The 23026-nt window shown below is 44.1% G+C and overlaps 1 protein-coding gene across 5 annotated transcripts in view; it reads left to right on the top strand.

The window, feature by feature from the left end:
* Positions 1-23026, top strand: part of KIF21B (kinesin family member 21B) — a 71917-nt gene that overhangs the window by 13033 nt on the left and 35858 nt on the right. For all 5 annotated transcript variants that reach the window (XM_074222324.1, XM_074222321.1, XM_074222320.1 and 2 more), the window contains exons 2-13: positions 7440-7662; positions 8759-8941; positions 12799-12948; positions 13386-13520; positions 13892-14059; positions 14315-14430; positions 15365-15560; positions 17102-17291; positions 20072-20135; positions 20250-20471; positions 21221-21302; positions 21823-21943. In XM_074222324.1, coding sequence (XP_074078425.1) covers positions 7440-7662; positions 8759-8941; positions 12799-12948; positions 13386-13520; positions 13892-14059; positions 14315-14430; positions 15365-15560; positions 17102-17291; positions 20072-20135; positions 20250-20471; positions 21221-21302; positions 21823-21943 — 1850 coding nt within the window. The remainder of the gene's footprint in view (positions 1-7439; positions 7663-8758; positions 8942-12798; positions 12949-13385; positions 13521-13891; positions 14060-14314; positions 14431-15364; positions 15561-17101; positions 17292-20071; positions 20136-20249; positions 20472-21220; positions 21303-21822; positions 21944-23026) is intronic.

Below are 23026 nucleotides of genomic sequence, written 5' to 3'. Positions count from 1 at the left end.
CCAGTCCCTACTCTCAAGGAATTTATGTTCTAATAGGGGAACCTATATGTTCATTATTAGGCATAAATAAGATTATATACTGACAAGATTTAAAGTTGGTGGATCTCTGGAGCCAGGAAAAGGTAGATAGGAATTTGGAGGAAAAGATGTTGAAGAACCACTAGTGGACAGAGGATTCTGGCTAGTAGCAAGGCTGGACGGACCATCTACTGTTTTAAGGGCCACTGAGCAGAGATTTTGGGAGCCAAGGACATTTAGGGATGTCCCTGGATGAGGCCGGAGATGATTGGGAAGGAGATACTTACCTCCTTCCCCCAGGTCTAGACTGCTTGCAAGTTGCTGAGGCTCTGGGGTCCAGATGCTGCTTGGGATGCTAGAGTTGGGTGGGGGTGGGAGAGGCTGGCCACTCATTTCAGAGTGTCCTTTCATGCCTTTCCTCCTGGTCCCTTTGCTCACTGCCCTCCCTGCCTCTCTCCAAGGCACTCACTGAATGCTGAGCTCAGCTGTTTTCCCCCGAAGCTGCTGCCTTTGTCTGCAAGAGGCAGGAGGCTGGCAGCTCAGCTCTCTTAGTGGCTTGCCCATTAACCCTATGTCTGTGGAAGAGAAGGATGGGCTAGAGGGCCCTTAAAAAGAAGTCCCACATCTGACCAGCTCCCTCTTCATTGTGGACAGAGGAAGTTTCTAAGCTCGTGCCACCCTTGCCAGATCCTGCCCCTGAAAAGGCTGCAGTCCTCTCTCTCTCTCTCTCTCTCTCTCTCTGACTTCAGGCAGGGCATGCCAAGTGAAGAATAGATTGGGCTCTGTTCTGGAAGGTTCAGGGGGCTTTCTGCACTGGCCATCTCTGCAGTCTGAGGAAACCCCCACCTCACTTCTCCTCTGGAATGGGAAGAGGATGGTTGGTGCAGGTGGAGTGAGGGGGTGGGAGCCAGGGCACCCAGATCCCCTTCTGCAGGAAAGAGGGGAAGGGAAATGCTGAGGAGGCCCCTGGAGCCCTCCGAGATGCACACCAATAGGCCCCCCTCTCTTTGTGCTCCCAGCCTCCCGGGGGGGGGGGGGGGGGCGGAGAAGAGACTTGCAGGTTTTCCTTCCTTCCTCTCCTTTCAGTTCGGCCTACTATGTTGAATGTTTGTCTTCACCCAGACTGACTCACTAGCCCTGCCTTGGGGCAGGGGGTGGAGAGAGTGGTGCTTATCTCCTAGTGAGAGAACCCTTCTGTCTAAGCAGACTTCCGGAAGTAGCCTCACCCTATGGGGATCCACTAGTACAAAGGACAGTTCTGATAGCTTCTTAGGACAGAGCACTAGAAGAGTACTTTGAGATAATTTAGACCAACTCTATCTCCCCCAATTTCCTATCCCATTTTACAGGTGAAGAAACTGAGGCTCAGAAAATTTGACTTTCCCAAGATCACACAGCTGGTGGAGCCAGGGTTTGAGAATGTTTCCTGATGAGTGTTCTTACTTCAGACAGGTGCTTTAGGACTGTGAATTTGGAGTGACCCAGAGGAAGGTGTGTGGGTCTTCCCATTTGGAAATGAGAAGTGGGGACATGTCTGCTGTCTACAAATATTTAAAAGAATCTTAGAAGGAAGAAGAATTAGACTTTTTCTGCTTGGCCCCTGAGGATAGAACTGTAACTTCTGTGTAGAAATTAGATTCAATTTAATAATGTAATATGTAAAGAAAAGCTTCCCAAAAGATAGAATTTTAAAAGTATTTAAAAGTATGGATCATGAAATAGAGACTGGAGTTCTGCCCATTAGGGTCATTGTTGAGGAGATGGATGCCTGTTCAGCTGTGGTTTGGACTAGAGGGGATCTGAGGGCTCCTCCGGCTCTGAGTCTCTGTGATGCTTAGGAAGACAGTAAGGGCACCAAGAAGATGCATAGGACTGCCACATTCCAGAGGGAGATTACGCTTTTTCAGAGAAGCCTCACTCAGTCATTGAGGAATGGAGAGTTGTGGTTGGAGATCAATTAGCAACTGCTCTGGGGTTTGCGAAGTGCTGTAGTTGAAGATCTGAATTTTTTATCTCTCCCAAGAGAATCCATCAGGAGACAGGAAGTCCTTGCTCAGTGGCCAGCCACTTGGATGGCCAGCCACCTAGGGTTATTGGATTTGGAGTTAGGAAGTCTTGAGTTCAAATGTGGCTTTAGACTCTTAGGAGCTGTGTGACCCTGAACAAGTTACTTAACAGCTCTTGACCTCAGTATTTGTTGTGGGATAAAGTGAAATAATATATGTAAACGACTTTAGTTGTTGTTGTTATTGTTGCTATTGTCACTCTTTGTGACCCCATTTGGGGTTTTCTTGGCAAGGATCCCGGAGTGGTTTGCCATTTCCTTCTCCAGCTCATTTTATAGATGAGGAACTATATGCAACCAAGGTTAAGTGACTTGTCCAAGGTCACATAGATAAGTGTTGGGTTTGAATTCATAAACATGAGTCTTCATGGGTTCTTTGTACTGTATCACCCAGCTACCCTTGCAAAAGTTAAAGTGGTACATAAATGCAAATTGGGAAATGGAGGGCCAGGGCAGTTCATTGACTTATCAGTCACAATGCAAGTAAGAAAACACATCTAGAATGAGGTCTCTAAGACCAAGAGAGACCTCAGAGACCATCTAGTTCCACCCCCTCATTTTAAGATGGGGAAGAAATGTGACTTGCCTAAGCTCACTCAGGTGGTCAGAGGACCTGGAAAAAAGCCAGTACTCCATCTTCTATATCTCATTGCCTTCTCCTTTCCTCTGTAGAGCCTCAACTTAGAGTTAAGGCTTGGGGATATCAATTCAAGCAAGCATGAATGGCTCTGCTGCCTGCAAATAGCTTTCTTTCTTTTTTTCTTCTTTTTTTGGAGGCAGTTGGGGTTAAGTGATTTGCCCAGAGTCATGTAGCTAGCAATTGTTTGAGGTTAGATTTGAACTTAAGACCTCCTTATTTCAGGGCAGGTGCTCTATCCACTGTGCCACCTAGCTATTCCAAGAGCTTACCTACTAAAAGAGGAATCACATGTGACATTAAGCTAGAAGAGTTGTGAGAAGATGGGAATTGGGACACAAAGTCTAGGTAGAAGAGTGGTGATCCGGAGAGAGGAAACAAAAGCTGACCCATTACATCCCAAGGCTCCAGGATCTGAGTCCAGGTTCTCAGTGAGAAGATAAAGTATCATGGGCATGGCATCCCTTCTCCCTAAAATCACATTGGTTGATCTAAGGAACAGAGAATTAATTCTCTGTTGTTTGACTCCCCTTTAGAATACAAGGAGTCAAAGATATGTGAATTCTGTTCTTGGCTGGGGTGGAGTGAGCAGTGTGATTGTGGAAGGTAAGGGAAGAGGAAGGGTCCAGATGAGGGTACCCTGGATCCTAGAGGCAAAACTGCCAGAACAATTGCTGAACAGAGCTGGCCCTGAACACTGGACTTTCAAAGCCTTAGAGGGCTTGGACTGCTTTGTATTTTATCTTCTCTTGGACAGGTGGGTCTCTTGGGGGTGGTCAAAGCAAACTCAGCAGCTTATAACCAGAGCTGGGAAGAGTGTGTTGGTCCCCCACCCCCACCCCAGCAGGCCATCCTCTGGGACCCTGATTCGATTTCCTCCTATCATTAGAGCTACCATTTGCTCGAGGTAATTAAATGGTATTTGAATTGGATCCAGAAAATCCCATCATTGGAAGGAAGAAAGCCTGGAAGGGAAGCACATTTTTTTGAACCTCAGGGGCTACAGTCTACAGTCTCAAGGAAAGGTCAGAACCACCCCCTTCCTCTCTGGGAAAAAGGATCTTTGTGAGGTCAAAGGGCGCTGAGCATTATTTAGCTCTGTTCTCTGAGAATCATATCTCCCATCTACAGAGAGATTTAAGGTTGTTAAAGTATTAGATTTATGTTCTCTTTGGAGTCTCCAAAAAGTTCTGTGAGATAGCAGGCAAGTCATCTCCTTCTTACAAATGGAGAAACTAAGACTTAGAAAGTTGAATGACTTGCTCCAGGTCATAGAGTACATGGGAGAGTCCAGGAGTGGAACCCAAAGTTTCTCTTGTTAGACTACACTTCCAGTTAGGTGGTATAGTGAATAGAGGGCCAGCCCTGGAGTCAGGAGGACCTGAGTTCAAATCCAGCCTCAGATACAGGGCAAGTCACTTAACCCTGACTGCCTGGCATCCAGGGCCATCTCCGGTCATCCTGATTCATATCTGGTCCCTGGATCCAGATGGCTCCAAAGGAGAAAATAAGTCTGGTGGCTTAGAACAGCCCTCTGCACCAAATTCACTTGCATATCACGGCATCACATCCCTGATATCATGGTCTTCTTCAAGAATAAAAGACAAAAATCTATCTGCTATCCATCTCCATTTCACCCATAATCCAGTAAGAGTGTGACCTCTGGCAGTCTGTGAACAAGACCAGGCTGGAGTTGACTGCCCTGACTGCCAGGGAGTAGTTCTTAAGATCAGTCATCAGAGGGTTGGATCCTAAGACCCAGAGAAGTTAGGTGACTTGCCCAAAGTTACATAGGCAGTAAATTTCTAAGCTGTTATTTTAACTCATAGCATCACAGATCTAGAATATGAAGGGACAGTAGAGGCTATCTAAATGTCTTTTTCATTTTATTTTCCAATTAACAGACATTTAGTTTCCCCTACCTTCTCATCCCCACCATCCCTTTGAAAATAGGAAAAGCGAAAACAGAATGTTCATAACAAATATGCAAAGACAATTAAAAAAAATTCTTTCTACCCCATTCATTTTACAATTGAGAAAACTGAAACCCAAGGAAGTTGAAATGACTTGTTCAAGATCACACAGATTGTAATATCAGTTGCAGAAACAGAACTAGATCCTCCTACTCCAAAGTCCAAAGATGTTTTTTTATGAATCATTCCTCTGGTTCCAGATCTGGGGTTTTTTCAACATGCCCCATATGGAAAGGAGATCTGGGCAACCGTCTCCCTCAGAGTCAGGCTTGTGCTGAGAGCCTAGAGACTTGAGTTCCCATCTCTCCCCTGCCTTTGTCTCACTGTGTAACTGTAATTACCCTTGAATTAGACATTTCCTGATTGAAGGGGCAGCCTAATGTAAACTCCTTGGATGCTGGGATTACTGTGTCTTTGAAATTTGGATTGGATTAAATGGAATGGAATGATGGGTGATGAATGAAAGCTTTTGGCTTCTCTACTAATAGACATGATTTCATTCAAACTTCAAACTCAAATATTCAAATGACTTTGCAACATCATCCTTTTGCAGTGACATCCTCTTTTTCCTTACAATGCAGTGGCAGCCCTTCCATGTCTGCTCGTCCTGTTCTTCTCACCTTTATTCTCTCACAAGGTAGAGGGTGAGGCACTGAGGCATTCCATGACCTCAGGGTCTTCCTCTCTTACTCTGAATATTCTTAAGATACATGTGAGCTGTGGGGCTGTTTATCACTTATTCCTGGGTCTGCCCTTATGACTAAGCTCTTTTCTTTGTTGATCTTGAATTACTCTGAAGGCACTTTAAATTTACAGTTCTTCATTTTATTTATATGGCTGCCTGCCCATATCCACCATTCCCCCTATTTTCTTGAGCAATGATCAATTTTAATTGTTCAGATTGTAGTTTTGCTGTACAAAAATCCCGCTAGAATATTGGTTTTAAAAGATGGACTTTACTTTCAAAGAGAAGTTGACTTTGGGGGTCACTAGAGAAGCTCTAGAATTTCCCATTTCCTAAATGGAAAAGGTACCCCCTATGATACATACTGTAGTCTTCTCTTCCTGTTTGTTCTACTTAACTTGTTGAAAAAAATCATTCTATGCTTTCCATCCCGGTATGAAGGAAATTGGGGATAGCCAGATCTTGTTATTGTAACATTGGGCACCCCTTCTTCCCTAATGTGATCACCGGTAAGCTCCTTTTCCTTCTGAGCCCATCCAGTCCATCTTCACCTTCCTGCCATCCCTTCTGTATCCTACCCCAGCAAAGTCCTGGGTCAGAGAGAAGAGAACTACTTGTCTTGTCTTCCAAGGCTCTGTAGCTCCAAGTTCAGGCTCCACTGGGCTCCAGCTTTGCTCCCTCTCTCAGTCTTTTCATCTTCTCACTAAACGTTGGCTTAAGATGAGGAAGCCTGACAGGCAGCTCATTGTGAGGGACCAGAACAGACAGGAGAGTTTGCATGAGCTGATGGGTGGTAAAGCCTAATTTGCCCCCCTCTCTGATTCATTGAAGGGGGGGAGTACTTCCTCTTACCCACCCCCAGATATCCTGGCAGGCATTCAGTTACCATGGGGATCTCACCATAGTGCCAACTGCTTTGGTGCCAGTGAAAAGGGAGGGAATAGAGCCTGGGAGGAGAAAGTCCATGGCTCGCTCCCTGCTCATGCCAGATGGATGCTTTTTTTCCCCCACTCCATCCCCTTGCTTTTGGGCTCATGTTGCTAGCCCCTTGGCCTCAAGCCCAGTTTTGTATGCTGGCCTGTGATCCCTTTCAGAGTACCTTGCCCTTCCTTGGGACTCCTTGAACATTTTCTGACTCATGAGATGCTCATCTCTCTCCTTCCAGAGATGGGACCCTGGGATACCTGCTCTCTCCCCAGGGCTTGAGCCTCAGAAAGTCCCACCCACTCCAGGGACTTGGGCTAAGGGAACATTTGATATCTCTAGGAAGTGAAATGCAGTTGGAAGTGTGATAGACAGATGCTTTGCCTCTTGGTCTTTGTTGCTGCTCCTACTCTAGCACTGTGATCCACTACAGACTGGGATTTCTACTGTGCTTTCTTTGTTAGAGTGTTGGCCGAACCTGTGGGCTCCTCTCCTCCCCTTTCTTGAACCTATGATTCTAAGAACCTTAATTCTAAGACATTATGGAAGGAAAGGGAACCTAAGACATACTTCTTATTTCTGGTTTAGAAACCTGACCAGGATTAACTCTGACTCTCTTCTCTCTGTCTCTGTCTCTGTCCCACTCTGTTCTCTCTCTCTCTCTCTCTCTCTCTCTCTCTCTCTCTCTCTCTCTCTCTCTCTCACCCTCCTTGTCTCTGCTTCTATCTTTCTCTGCCACTCTCTATCTCCCTCTTTCTTTCCCTTCCTTCCTCCCCTCCTCTCTCTATCTCTGTGTGTCTCTCTCTCTGTCTCTATCTCTCTTTGCCTTCCTGCCTCCCTCTCATGGTGTATCTCTCCTCCACCCTCCCTCTTTCCCCCCCTTCTCCCTCTCTTCCTCTATGTCTCTACTCTATTTCTCTCCATTCTCTCTCCCCTTCTCTTCTTCCTCCTTCCTTCCCGCCCTCTCTTTGTGTCTGTATCTGTCTTTGTTTCTCTCTCACCCTTCACTCCTCTTTCTATCTCTGTGTCTCTCCTTCTCTCTCTCTCTCTCTCTCTCTCTCTCTCTCTCTCTCTCTCTCTCTCTCTCTCCTCTCTTTCTCTCTCTCTCTCTCTCTATCTCTTTCTCTTCCTGAGCAGGATCCGACCCCAGCTATCCAAGGAGAAGATTGAAGGCTGTCACATCTGTACCTCGGTCACTCCTGGAGAGCCCCAGGTGCTGCTGGGAAAGGACAAGGCCTTCACCTATGATTTTGTGTTTGACCTGGACACCTGGCAAGAGCAAATCTACACAGCTTGTGTGGGCAAGCTCATTGAAGGCTGCTTTGAAGGCTACAATGCTACAGTGTTGGCCTATGGACAGGTAAGGGCTCCTTCCCTCCCTGGGTCAGCTCCTAGGTAAACGAGACACACCCAAGATGATGAATCTTGGCAACAAGCTCCATTTACTATGTTAACCACAAATAAACAACTTTCTACCAGTGCCATAGGAAGGTGGAGAGGGTGGTAGAAAATTGTGTAACTCACAAATTTGCAAATGAATGAATGTTGAAAAACTACCATAGCATGTAATTGGAAAAATAAAATAAAATTTCAATTAAAAAATAGAAGAAGAAAATGCCCATAATAAGGAGAGAGAGTATCTTATTTGAAGAACTTCAAGGAAATCAGTGTCTGGATAACAGAGAACCTGGATTAGAATGGAAGGATTATAAAATGGAAGAACCCTGAAAAAATGGGAGGGACAGGTTAATGAGAGTTTTATGTCACAAAAAAGAGAATTTTACATTTGCTCCTTGAGATGATAGTCACTGGAGTTTATTGAGTGGGGGGGTGACATTGTCAGACCTTTAGAAGCAAGAGTTGTACCTTGGATTGGAGGGTTAGAGGCTAGAACAAAACATTCTTCTCAAAACTTTTATTTAAAGAGGGTTCAGAAGTACAGAAGTCTTCATTACCTACCAGCTGCATTCTTAGGAATGGACTCTACCATCATCATTCTAAGTGTCTTTTCCCAGCTCCCATTACTCATTCCCACTTTCCAACTTTCTTTCATGTGTTGTCTTCCCTTGCTAGACCGTAAGCTCCTTTGAAGGCAAGTCTGTCTTTATTTTTGTTATTTGTATCTCCAATGCTTAACATTGTCTAGCATACAGTAGGCACTTAATAAATTTATTTACCTCGTCAAAAAAAATTTAAAAAAACAAGTGCCTTTTGGAGTAATGCAGCATCTAAGAATGCCAGAGTGAAAGAAATTGCCTGGAGGGTGTGAAATCAATTGAAAAAGAAAAGTTGAGGGCCTTAAGGGAGAGGGGAACCCTAGTGAACAGAGAAGGTGTTGTGTGGTGGTTGAGTCTGGGAAGGCAGCAGAGATTCTCCCCTTAGGGCCCACTAGCTCTGGCTCCTCCTGGAAGGATGCTTTAAGAACTCACTGACCTGTCTCACCTCTCCCTCCATAGACAGGAGCTGGGAAGACATACACCATGGGCACCGGCTTCGACATGAACACCTCAGAGGAGGAGCATGGTATCATCCCAAGGGCCATCGCCCACCTCTTTGGGGGCATTGCTGAACGCAAGAGACAGGCCCAGGACCGGGGAGTCCCTGGGCCTGAGTTCAAAGTCAGCGCACAGTTTCTGGAGGTACAGCCTGGGAGATGAGAGGACACAGTGGGAGTCATAGGGCTGACTAGGGCCTGGCTCCCTTGTTTTGGGAGCATGGTGGAAGGAACATCAGGTTGGGTTGAATCCTGATACTTCTACTTACATCAGGGGGATCTTGGATAAATCATTTGGTGTCTTAGATCCTCATGTATAAAATGGGGGTGAGGGGGCAGTTGGCCTAAATGACCTCTAAGTTTTAGTTCAAATTCTGTGATCCTGTCACCCACTAGAGAACAGTTTAGAACAGTTTGACCATGGGCTCTGGGGCCTTCATAAAGAAGGGAAAGGGAAAGGGAAGAGAGGGCCCTGAGGCCTGAGCCCAGATCCTTGTCTGGGTTTCTGAATGTGGGCCTGGCCTGCTCTGGAAAGATTGTCCTGCCTAATCTTTCAGGGCTAGAGGAAGGCCAAAGCTTGAGTTGAATGGCTCAAGATATGTGTCTGGATGGCATTGTGGTATTGTTGGGAGAGGGGAGGTTAATTCTCCCAGCTAGGCCCAACGGGTTGCTCGATACAGGCTAAGTGCAGACATGTTGCCTAGAGTCATTGACCCTGAGGAGTCCTTTGTCTGGGCTCAGGATGAGCCCTGGAGGCCAGAAAGATTCTCTGAATCCAACATTCTCATCTTCAGTTCCCTCTGGGCCACATGGATAGGAGAACTAAAAGCTAGTACCTAGTCTGGGTCAGAACTGCCAGTCCTGGGGCTACTTTTAATCAGACCAGAAAGGACCCTCTCTGGAGACAAATTCTGGTGAAACTTAGACCTGGAAACTGGAGTTTATGAGTTCTAATCCTAATTCTACCATGGTACCTCTTTTTTTTCTCTATTTAGCTTCCATTGGGGTCTTTGAAAATAATATTTTGTATTTAAGAAACGGGGAAATGATGAAAATGAGAAATTTGAATCACAACCCAGATCTCCCAGGAGTCTTTTAAAAAACAGATTGTGTGACCTTGGTGGGTGAAAACAGCATCTCATCCTCTTTACAGAAAAGGGCATGTCATTTAACCTCTCTGAACTATAAAATGGGGAACAACAACAGCTGTACTGCCTATCCCATGAGGTTGTTTGAGGAAAGCACCTTCTTAAACTCATTGTCCTTAAATTTCAACTCATATTGAAATGTCAGCTTTTAATATTATGAGCAAAATCAACACCCTCTTCTTTCGTGGGGTTCCCCTCAGCGCAGGAGCTGATTGGTCAGTACCCATACCATTCATTGCCTTGGGCAGGCCCTCCCTTGAAAGGAGGGAATCCCATTTACCACAGGAAGATTACAGTCAGCTTGAAAGGTACCAAAGACCTGGGCTCCCCTTATAGTCCCTACTTTCTTATTCTGCCTCAGTTTCCCTAGATCTGGCTTCTAGTGTTCCTTAGCTTTTTAGCCACTTGTTTAATCTGCCCGGACTTCTGTTGTTCATTATCTGTTTAGACACTTGCTTGTTGTTCCTTGGTTTTTCTATATCTGACATAGGGGAATTTCCCAATTTTCTAGAATTAGGGTTCCTTTGGTGTTCTGACAGCAGGTGACTAAACTTTTCCTTTTCCTGCTTAGATATTTTATTTTCAGTCTATCTCACTCTGGCCTGAAGAAGGCAGCTTCCTCAGGACAGGAAGCAAGACACCAGTTTCCTAGTAGAGGTGTATGTAGTTCCCACAAGAATCCTCAGGACCCTCTGTAGTCCTCCCCAGTCAGGAAAAGAGGATACCCTGAAGGGGCCTGGAAGGACAGATCTAAGTTCATGGGGTGTTTTTACATAGATCTGTAAGGCCTTAAGCTAAACACTGAAACTTCACTGGTCTCATTTTCTTTTTCTGTAAAAGTCCAGGAAGAAATTGGCTAAAATCAGCCATGTCAAATTCAAATAGAAACTGGGTCCACTAAACCATAGTTAAACTCTATGGGCCACATATTGACTTAGAAAACCACATGTTAACATTATCCATGTTCTGTTATTTTTATTTCTCTTGTCAAATATTCCGTGTTACATTTTAGTCTGATTCTGACCTCCCCAGGGATGGTGCTGGAGCCTTGTCTATATGACACCTCTGGTTTCAATGATTGCCTGTGTCTCTTCCTGCCCTGAGTTTGTGGTTTGCCCTGAATGAGAGAGAAGGGCTTAGGAAGCCCCCTTCTGGCCCTTACTCTGAGTGACCCTCAAGAAGCCCTAGCCACAGGCAAGACCTCCCCTCCTTCCCTCTCCTCTAGAGACTGGGCTTGAACCCTGTAAACCCTCCCTACTGCTCTGGCTCCACTTGCATTTCAGTCTGAGAGAGGAACAGAAAGCTGAGGAAATCAGAGCAGGAAAACAACCCTGCTGCCTTTGGCCCTTCTCCCCGGGGGCTGCTGGTTAATTGCTTCCTCCTGGGTCTGCTCCTGTCTCCTAGGTATCCTTAGACAAGAGTGTGGCTGCTTTGCCCTTCGGGGACCCCAGGCTTCTTTTCAGATTCAATGGAATTGTCTTTTGTCTCTCTCTCTTTGCTTTTCCTTCTCCAGCCTTGTTGCCAGGGAAATGTTTAGAGGGAGGGGAGCCAGCAGCCCCCTGGGAAGACTGTACCAAGAAAAGAGCCACTAGGTGGGATGCTTCCCATGGAATGGAAAGGGTTAAATGAGTCCAGTCTGTCTGTTTATAGGACAGACAGACTAGGGAGGACAGAGGCATTAATGGCACATAAATCCCAGTCAGTCCTTTTCCTGTTCCTCTTCCTTTTCCTGCCATGATATTTCCGTCTCTTTGAGGAGCATCAAAGCCTCAGATGTCCAGACTATCAAGAGTTCCCAGAAGCAGGAACCCAGTGGCTGCAGCCTCAGCTTCTTCCTTCCACATTCTCCCTCTCCTCAAGGGCCCACCTGTCCACCTTTAAGCTTCCTGGCTCCCAGATCCTCACTGATCCTTAGCAGGTGGCACTTTCTCTGATGGTGATTATAAAAAAGAGAGCTTACCCTGAGGTTTGGGGAAGCTTTCAAGTTGGGTTGAACTACCCTAGAAGGCAGGACATTATAGGGTCCCTACAAAGAAGCAGGCACATATCTGGCAGGTCAGGCCATGGTGGTCCCTTCTGCACAAAGTAAACCCTAGTTTCTCCTTATTCTAATTTCCACCCCTATGCTCCAGTTGAGTCCTTGTCAAAGATAAAGATAAATATTCAGATGTGAACTTTTGTCTTGAGACTGAAAGAATGGGTAGCAGTGAATGCTAAAGTTTTAAAATAAATTTTACTGATATCTCTATCCCTCATCTAGAACTGTCCCTTAAACCAAGAACCAAAAGAAAAAACAATAGCTCAGCAAAACTAACTTTATATAGTTTCATAAAATGCTCCCACTCAGTTACCCACTACAAAGAAATGTGAAGAGATGCATCTTTTTATATTTTCTTTGGGCCCTAGTTTGGTTCTTATCATCTCCCAGCATTAGATTCAATTATTTTGTGTTGATTCTTTCCATTTAGATGATTGTACTCATTATACATATTGTTCTCCCAGTCCTATTTGCTTCACTTTGCCATCGATCTTTGGAAGTCTTCCTGTGACTACAAGTTTTACATCTCTGAACTCATTTCCACATAATCGACCCTGCTCAGTGATCTGACATCTTGACTGGCTCAGCTTGAATTGGGGACCCCACTCTATTCTGTAATTTGAAGGGAGCTTGCTCTAATGTCTCTAGATTCTCAACTTTTTGGTCCTCTTGAGACCTCTGCCCCAGGAGATCCTGAAATGAGTACTGTTTTATTTAAGAGAAAAGTTGGGGTAGGAAAGGTGATTGAGTTCTCCATTGACCCCTGAGGAGTAACTCACTATTACCTCCTCTTTCACTTTGACTCTGAATATCCAGCTCTACAATGAGGAGATCCTAGACCTGTTTGATAGCTGCCGAGATCCTGACTCCCGTCACCGAAAATCCAACATCAAGATCCATGAAGACGCCAATGGGGGCATCTATACTACGGGCGTCACCTCCCGTCTCATCAGTTCCCAAGAAGAGGTGGGGAAACTGCTAGGAGAGGCAGCTTAGTAGCACAATGGCTAGAGGGCTGGATCTGTGTCAGAAAGACCTAAATTCAGATCTAGCCTCACATACTTATTAGCTATGTGACCCTGGGCAAACCATTTAATCTGTCTGCTTCAGATTCCTAATCTGTAAAATGGGGGTAATAATACACCTACTTTCCAGAGTTGTTGGGACAAATGAGATAATTTTGTAAAGTGCCATACAAATCTTAAAACTCACATAAATGTTAGCAGTTTTTACTATTAGAAAGATACAAAGTGTCAAGTCTCCTGATTGGCATAAGAATAGATATTTAGGGGTCATTCTACAAAGCATCTCTGCTTATGGACAGTTTGCATTTCCTTAGAGTCAGAGCCCCTCAAAGTGCCCTTGATGCCCTCTGTGATGTAACCTCTCCCCTCTCTCTACAGCTAATCCAGTGTTTGAAGCAAGGTGCTCTGTCCAGGACTACAGCCAGCACCCAGATGAATGTCCAGAGCTCCCGCTCTCATGCCATCTTCACTATCCACCTGTGCCAGATGCGTGTCTGTGCCCGACCTGACCTGGTAAGCAACCTCAGGAGAGGTCGATGGAGCAGATTGAGGGGACTAGAGAGGATGGTACAGGAGCAGGCAATAGTGAAACATGTCCTTTACTCTTTGTGTGATCTTGGACAAATCATTTAGCTTTGCTGAGCTTCAGTTTTCTCCTGTGTAAATTATGAGGGATGATATGATCTCTTTAGACCCTTTATTACTCCCAAATCTATAATCTTACAGCCTTATTGACCACATATCCCACTTTGGTATTTTATCCTCTGTCCTTCTGGACTTGCTAAGTGAATGTCTCCTGGTCCAAACATCTCAGGGAACCTAGGTCCATGGTGGGTAGAGGGGGAGAGGATTGGGGTTTTCATTAATGCCCATTTCTCCCATAGGTGAATGGTGAGGTGCCTGGCCTTCCCGATGGTGCCACTCCCACCAATGAGTATGAGACGCTCACAGCCAAGTTTCATTTCGTCGATCTGGCAGGCTCCGAACGGCTGAAACGGACAGGGGCTACAGGCGAGAGGGCCAAGGAGGGCATCTCTATCAACTGTGGCCTGGTATGGAAGCAGCAGAGGCTGTTACCTTGACCAGGATCTGAATCTTTAATTCCTTCCCTCATACTGTTTTGTTCCTATATCTGTTTCTATGAAGTTCTCTTCTCAACTTTGACTTTAATAGAGTGATGAAGGCTAGGCTGTCCCCCAGTCTTGGAGCCTGGGAGAAGCTGAGGGTGGTGAAGAAAGTGGGACAGCCATGGGATATGACTCCATGGGGTAGAGGCCTTTCTGAAGTCCAAGGTCTCTTTCTTGCAGTTGGCCTTGGGTAATGTGATCAGTGCCCTGGGAGATCAGAGCAAGAAGGTGGTCCATGTACCCTACCGAGACTCCAAACTCACCCGGCTTCTCCAGGACTCTCTTGGGGGCAACAGGTAACCAGAGCAACTACTTCTGGGGAGAGGATTACTATATCTCTCACTGCCAATTCCTATTCAGTCCAACTCTTGTATTGAGCATGACTGGATAGAAAGAGCCCTGAGCCCAGTATCATCCTTCTGTCTGTGTTTCTGCCTTCTTCCAAGGAGTGGTCTGGTGGGGGGCCAGTTCCCTCTCTGACTCTTCAGTCTTCCTCCTCATCTTTTCTTTTCTCCATCCATCACATATTTATTGTATGCTCAGTATAGTTAGGCGTGCAATCTAGTTACAATGCTGCAGGAAGGTCAATACACAAAAATTAATGAGACGCAGCCTCTGCCCTCAAGGAACTTACAATATTATAGAAGACATGTATGAAAATAAAAGGAATCTGGAGTGTGAAATGAGCTTGGACAAGTCACTAGACTCAGTTTTCCCATGCATATTCCCATCATCATCATCTATATTATTACCTGTTAACAATAATAATTATAGCTGACATTGATCTAATGCTTCAGGGTTTACATTTACATTATATCATTATATTCCGTAGGAGGGTGGTGTAATCATTCTCATTTACTTGAATAGTTAACTGAGGCATTGAGAGATTCAATGACTTACCCAGGCCTCTGCAGCTAGTATTTGTCTAAAGGAGAATCAGAACTCTTTTCTTACTGACAATAAATCCAGTATTCTGTTTCCCACACTACAAAGCTCCTTCATTGTGGTATAGAAGGGAGAGAATAGATCCTCTCCCTTTTTTAATTCAGGGAGTGTGTAAGTCTGATTATTAAAGCCTAAACAGCTCCAATCCTATCTCAGTCACCTCAGTCTTGGAATTTGTGCTAAGTAACCTTAAGGTAGCACTGGGAGAGGGAAGAGCTTAGCTCAAATGTGATGTTTCCTATGGGGGTGTCTGTCTCTGCTCCCTATCTTCTCTATCCCTACCAGCCAAACAATTATGATTGCTTGTGTGAGCCCTTCGGATCGGGATTTTATGGAGACCCTGAATACCCTCAAGTATGCCAACCGGGCCCGCAACATCAAGAATAAGGTGATTGTGAACCAGGATAAGACGAGTCAACAGATCAGTGCCCTTCGGGCAGAGATTGCCCGTCTGCAGATGGAGCTGATGGAGTACAAGGCGGTGAGTGAGGGGGATATGCTTTGCCTAGGAGTAGAGTGAGCCCAGTTTCTCCAGACTGGGCCCTGAGTATTTCACTTTCCTTTTATAGCCCATGCCTGGCTGTATCATCTCTCTGTCTGTGGTTCTGCCTTCTTCTCAAGGAGTGGTCTGGTGGGGACCAGTTTCCTCTCTGACTTTTCATCTTCTTTTTCTTTTCTTTCTTCATTCATCACATATTAATTAATTAATGAGCCTACTAGATGCAATCTAGTTACAGTGTTGCTGGTAGGGTAGTGCATAAGGATTAATGAGATGGCCCCTGCCCTCATGGAGTTAAAATATCACAGGAGACATAATAGTTCTGGTTTAGAACCCCATTGTATGTGATCAGTATTGAGTATGCCCGGAGCTTATGAGTCCAGGAGCAAGAGAGATCCTTGTGCAGAAGGTTATATAGAAAAGGCAGAATTAGAGTGGGTATTAAAATTGGGTTGGATTTTGATAGATGGAGATGGATGAGAGAGACAAAGGTAGTTTGGGGTAACTAGACATTTTATGAAGGGAGAATAGAATGAACAAACTAGGAGTCCAGTTTGACCACAGTGTTGGGGGCTTAGTAGAGGATTAATGGGGTAAGGCTGAAAAAGGGGGGAAGAACCAGTTTATAAGAAGCCTTGAATACCAAGATAAGGAAGGAATTGGGACTTTTTTTTTCCCCCAGACAGGCTTTCAGGAGCCATGTTGTTATTTAGTTGCTTCAGTTGTGTCCAACTTTTTATGACCCCATTTGAGGTTTTCTTGGCAGAGATATTGGAATGTTTGCCATTTCCTTCTCCAGCTCATTTACAGATGAGGTTAAGTGACTTGCCCAGGGTCAATCAGCTAGTAAGTATCTGAGGCTGAATTTGAACTCAGGAAGATGACTCCAGACCCAGCATTCTGTCCACTGTGCCACCTACCTGCCCTAATAAGGAGCCATAGAAGGTCTTTTAAAAATTGTTTTTAAATATTTTTTTGTTGTTTTGAATTTGACAAACCTGAATATTTCTATATTCAAAGAAAAAATATGTTTGTGTATATGCATGTATATAGACATACTCATGTCATGTGTACATATGTGTGTATACATAATTATAAATATGTGTAAGTATATATGTGTATATAAACATTGTAATATGCATATTGTGAATCTGTATATGCAAATATTATGTGTATATATGTGTGTTATATATACACATACATACATACATATAAAACCTCAAATCTCACCATGTACAGCTGGGTTTTTTCCAGTTAAAACATGTGAAATGTGGCATGTTAGTTTCTAGAGCTGTCCCACTTATCTCTGTTAACCTCTAATCTTCCTTCTGTCCTTTTCTATTCTTTTTTTTTAAGTTTGCAGAAAGGGAAAACAGTATGATCATAACTAAATTTTAGGTAGGTCCATCTGACAGTGGTGGTTGAGGATGCCATTTAGGAAGAGGGAGGAATAGTTCAAGTGATAAAGGAGCTCTTCCAGCTTCCCTAAGACTGACCCTTCCTATCTGACTGCCTCTTCCTAGGGTAAACGAGTAATTGGGGAGGATGGCTCAGAGGGCTACAGTGATCTGTTCCGGGAGAATGCCATGCTTCAAAAAGAGAATGGCACTCTGCGAATGCGGGTGAAAGCCATGCAAGAAGCTATTGATGCCATCAATAACCGTGTCACCCACCTCATGAGCCAAGAGGCCAACCTGCTCCTTGCAAAGGCTGGTGAGTACAGGGTAACCAGAGGGGAAAGATACTGTGCCCACCTGTCCCTGGGCCACCTCATATTTATGATCCACATACTTCTAGATGTCCCCCTAGGGAGGGTGTAAATAAAGACTCTTTTCCTTTTGGGTGTCCACATACCTAGTGCTTCCCAGAGAGCTCAGAACATACAAGGTGCTTGTTAATTCAATGACTGGAGAGACCTTCCCATTCCTAGTTGGCATTGTCTAGCAGAAATCAATTAGATCCCCTGTTCATTTATTCTTCTGCCCCTGCAAGAACAGGTCAGTCTGGCCTAAACTGCAAAAACACCCCTGGTCAAAACTCTAATGCTCACTGCTTAAGCCCTTGGCAGACCCTGAGAACCACATGTTTCCCATAGTCTGACTCCAATGTTCAGTCTTATTTCGTATTCTTCTCCTTTTCACGTTCTCTCTTCCAGCTAAATCTTCTTTCTTTTCCCCAATCTCAACACCCCATCTTCTGCCATTGAACCTTTTCACAGGTTTTTCCCTATGCTTAGGAAATCCTCCTTCCCCACTCCCCCTTCCTCTTTCCCTAGGATTCAAGAATCAGCTTAAGAGTCAACTTTTATGCAATCCCCTTAGTCCTTAATGTTCTCTCCCTGCTTAAATTATGTGTATGTATATTTACATGTAGACATACAAATATATACATATATTTTGCACTTATATTTGTGTATAATTTTGTATATTTTATAATTATGATTTGAACAGGAAGAGAGTATGACTGTGTATATATATAATATAAATATATATATATATATATAAATATACATTTTGGGGGTGTATATTTGTATAATCTATATATAGCTATCCACCTAGATAGATAAGAGAGTAGATAGATCCATGAATATATTTATGGCTTTGTTTTTGTTGTTTTTGTGTGCTCAGCATCTAACACAATGCCTGATGTACCTTTAATAGATTGTTGGATTAGATAGGAACATAGGTTCCTGTTTACCACATGGGTTTATCCATCCAGAACAGATGTACCACATACGGCGAGCAAAAGGCTGAGAATTGAGAGACCATAGAATCTAGTCCCATTTCTCTTCCCAATCATCTGTATAACCTTGGACAAGTCACTCATCTAGTCAGCATTTGTGTCTTTATTTTGTAAAATAGAGATAATAACCTCAACCCCATCCATCTCACTGAATTGTTCTGAGAATCAAACAAGATAATGTTGGTTAAGGCTCATGGTGATGTTTGCATGACTACCTGGTTCTCACCTGCTTCTGTGTCTTGGCACAGATTCTTAGAGTCAAAAGGTCGCTCTGGACAGGAATCCCTTCTCTGCAACCCTAATCAGTGGTCATCCAGCCTCTGTTTGAAAAACTTCAGTGAAAAGAATCACCACCTCCACAGGCAGCCCAGTTCCTCTGAGATAACTCTTATTTTTAGGAGGTTTTCCCTTATCAAGTTGCTGGGCAGCCTCTACCCACTGACCCTTGTTCTGAAGCCTCCATCCTCATCCTGCCCTAGGACCAGTTAAAACAAACCCTGGCCCCTTCCCAATGACATCCTTGTATCCTTGGAGACAATGATCCCAGTCCCCTTCAGTCCTTTTCCAACCTAAACAGTTACAAAGGATCAGGTTTGGAAAGATCAGAGTCCATTGAGTCTCCTTTATAGCATATCCCCGACAACCAGTTTTTGCTTAAAGACTTCAAGTGGGAAGCAGTTCTCGCTTCCTTCAGTCAATGTGATCCTCAAATGATCTGGCCTTCAGTGGCTTCATCATTCTCATTAGACAAAGTATGCTGCCTAATATTGAAGATGGTTTCTTATATCTAGTATAATTAGGGAAGAATACTATGGTGATTTTCCTTGTTATCCACCCTGGACCTATTGGGGTTTTTTGGGTTTTGTTTGATTTTTTTTCCCCTTCTTTCTAACCCCATTGCCTAGCAGGGTCTGGCTTCTAGTAAGCTAAATGCTTATGAATTTGCTGATGACTTGATTATCACTGAAAACTTAGCTTCATCCAGAAAAGTCTATCCATTTCTTCCTCTGGACCATGCTTTCTTTCACTCCTAGTCATTGTTATATAAATAGCAATACCTTCCCCCTCTTTGGATACCATAACAATGACATCAATTTGGGCATGGAAACCTAAGGTCCTCAGGTGTATGCTAGCCTATATTTATCAGCTTTTATAAAAGAGAAGATGAGCACTTATTGTAACAAAATCAATTTTTAATGCCTCTTTAAATATAAATAAGCAGTGTATACCAAATAGAACAAAGAATAGAAAGAAAAAACAATCTAAGGTATACAAAGTCACTTCTTAACTTTTAACTATCCTATTTTGAGGTTTCTTTAGGCATTTTGCTATTTTTCCAGTGTGTTCTTTGTTAATGACAGCCCAAGTCCCAGTGGTTAAATCCTATGTTCTCATTTTTTTTTTTGTGACTTGCAAGGAACCACTATCCCTCATCCAATTCTTTGAGATTCACCTCATTGTGTTCCTTTTTTTTTTTTCAGAACAGCTGGCATATGGCAGTTTAAGGCTTCCCTCTCTTTTACTCTCTTTTAGAGCAACCCCCCCCCTTTATTTTTAGTAAAGGCATATAATGTCATCTGCCCTATTTGTATCTTGGCTGTCTTCGGCTATATCTGGATGAATTGCTGAAATCTACCCTTTTTTTTAGCTGTCACTGTATATGTTGAATAACAATGATCTACTTGTCAGTGTTAAGGTTGCTAGGATTGTTAACATTATTATGAGACATCTCTTTTTTTGTTCCCCTCCAGGAGATGGCAATGAAGCCATTGGTACTCTAATCCAGAACTACATCCGAGAGATTGAGGAGCTTCGGTAAGCACCAGGGATGGGGATGACCCGGGGGGGCTACTCTGGAACTTGGTATGGCAAGGCTAAGGAACAACATTGCTGGCTGACCTCATTTCTCCACCCTCTCTTCCATGTAAGAACGAAGCTTTTAGAAAGTGAAGCAATGAATGAGTCTCTCCGCCGCACACTCTCACGGACCTCAGTGAGATCTCCCTATTCTATTGGTGGTTCCCAAACCCAGGGAAGTTTGATGAGCAGCCCATCAGTTTCCATGGAGACAGAGGCCTCTGAGGTGATCCGCAAGGCCAAGCAGGACCTGGAACGACTAAAGAAAAAAGAGACCAGGCAGCGGAGAAAAAGGTAAAGAATAGAAGCCCCCACACATCATCTGACTGTATCATTGCTGAGAGGTGAGGAGTAGGTGAAAGACCAGCATAGATGGGGTTGATGCTCTCCTGGGAATAGGGCTTCCTTCCCTTGAGACATCCACCTTTTCTTAGACCCAAGTCTGAGGAGAGGAAGATCAGTAGTGACTGCTTAGTAAGCTCCATCTCTGAACCACTCCAGACCAAATCCCTGGTGACATCATACACAGTGGTGTCAGATCCCAGAAATCTCTTTCCCAGTGACCTGCTATCTTGGGGGAGTTATTCAGTCACTCATGGGCAAAGGTTGCTTTGGCGTGAAGGAAAACAGATTAATTAGTGTCTATTTTGGGATACATGGGTTAAAGTTCAAAAATCAATTCAGCTGGAAAATGGAGGAGATTGCTGACTTTGCCAGCACGTCCCCTACACTTCAGGGTAATGTTCCATCTTCCAATCTCAGGTAGGGATGTTTTATCCTTTCTTCACTGCGACTCCTTCTCCTCCTGGAACAGGAGCCTGGACTCATGAATACAGTACTGAACTTGAAGCTAGAAAAAACTAGTTCAGCTCTCATTTCCAGTATTCTACTTGTGTTGCAGTGGGCTAGTTATTTAATATCTCTGAGCTCCTTTTCTTCAGCTATAACAAGGAGAGTCACTGAAATGGCCAGTTCTAAATCTAGGATTCTGTAAGGCAGATTCTAATAACTTGACCCTACCTCCATCTCCATCCTGTGGGCAGCCCAGAAAAGGAGGCATTTAAAAAGAGAGCAAAGTTACAGCAAGAAAATGGAGAAGAGACGGATGAGAACGAGGCTGAGGAGGTAAGGATGACTCCCTTTCCATATGGACTTTGACTTATGAGCCTACCTGGGGCTCACCTAGGCATCAGTCTAATTAAGAAGGGGTGGAGAAAGGTCAACGATGAAAGTGCCTACAATACTCCCAACCCCATTCAAAGAATAACTCTCCCTTCCTCGAATTAGACTCATTGTGCCCTCTAATGGTATGCTGCTTCTTTGCCAGCTTGATGTATTTCCCCATTTATGCATAAAGGGCCCATTGCCTTGGAGGTGGCTATGGTTTTCTTAGGACAGGGGAGGGGGTCACAGGGTTCCAGTCTGAGTATCTACCCTTTCATGTGTGTGTGTGTGTGTACACACATACACATACACACACGTGTATACATGTAGACATAGACATGAACATACTCCAATTCCTCAGTCTCAGGGTTCCTTTCCCTTCATGGTCTGGGAATTCACTCAATCCTTTGTGGGGAAATTTCCTGACCCTCAGAAAGAACAAATAGCTGGGGTGGGTCCTGTCATGATGCTCATTGCTCAGGAGGAAGAGGAAGATCGGGATGAAAGTGGGTGTGAGGAAGAGGAAGGACGGGAAGATGAAGATGAAGATTCAGCCAGTGAGGAGAGCCTGGTGGACTCAGATTCAGATCCAGAGGAGAAAGGTGAGTTGACTCCCCCCAACCAGGACTGGAAATAGGAAGATTATATCTCCATGGAAAATAGAAGAGATTATAGATTTAGAACTGGAAGGGCCCTTGAGACACCACTGGTGAGACACAGACATGCCAAGAGGGGAAGCACAGCCTTCCAATTCCTGAAAGCAAAGGCTAAAAAGCCCTCATGCTACCTAGGAGTCTTCCTTTCTCATCAAGAAGAAAGGAGCTAGAGAGCCACAACTGACCTTGCAAGTGAGGACCATAGTCAATCAGACAGTAAGCATTTAGTAAGGAGCTACTGTTTACCTAGTTGGGAAGTTTGCATTATGATGGGTTTTGAACATTAAACAGGATTTTTCATTTGATCCTGGAGTGTAGTAGGGAGTTTATTGAATGAGGATATGACATGGTCAAACCTACATTTTAGAAAAATGACTTTGATGACTGAATAAAGGATAGAGTGAAGTGGGGAGAGACCCATAAGCAGAATCATAGATCATAGATTTAGACCTAGAAGGGAACAAGTCAACCCTCTCATTTTAAAGATGAGAGAGCTAAATCTGAGAAAAACTAAGAGACTTGCCCAAGGACACACTATTAGTAAATGTCTGACACAGGATTTGAACTCAGATCTTCCTGAACCCAAGTCTATCTGTTATTACCCCAACTGCCTCAAAGTTAGATATCAGGAGTAGGATTTGAACTACACTTCCCTGACTAGACCTAAATGAAGCTTTACAGATGACCTTATGCTATGCTGTTAGTATAAGGAAAACTAATCCTCAGGATCATTTTCAATGCAGTGGTGAGGAGGAGTATCTGTCAAGAGGAGAAGCAGGGGTGGGGATGTGGTCAGTGGAAACAATTTTGGGGGAAACTCACTGAATTAAATGTAATTATTTTGTTCAACCCAGAGCCAAAGTTCAAAGGCCATCATCCTTGGGATATGATTTCATTTTTTTAATTTCTTGGTACATTTCTTTTTGATACAAAAATAGACTTCCCATCCCACACACCCCTATGTGAATTCTCTGGCTCTTGTCCTAAAGGTAGTGAAGAAGGGGAAGTTTATCTCATAGAATCCAACTT

The sequence above is a fragment of the Macrotis lagotis genome, chromosome 2 (assembly GCF_037893015.1).
Source record: "Macrotis lagotis isolate mMagLag1 chromosome 2, bilby.v1.9.chrom.fasta, whole genome shotgun sequence".
Classification (NCBI taxonomy): Eukaryota; Metazoa; Chordata; class Mammalia; order Peramelemorphia; family Peramelidae; genus Macrotis; species Macrotis lagotis.
Note: the sequence above shows the minus strand (reverse complement) of the source record. Positions and strands in the feature narration are given on the sequence as shown.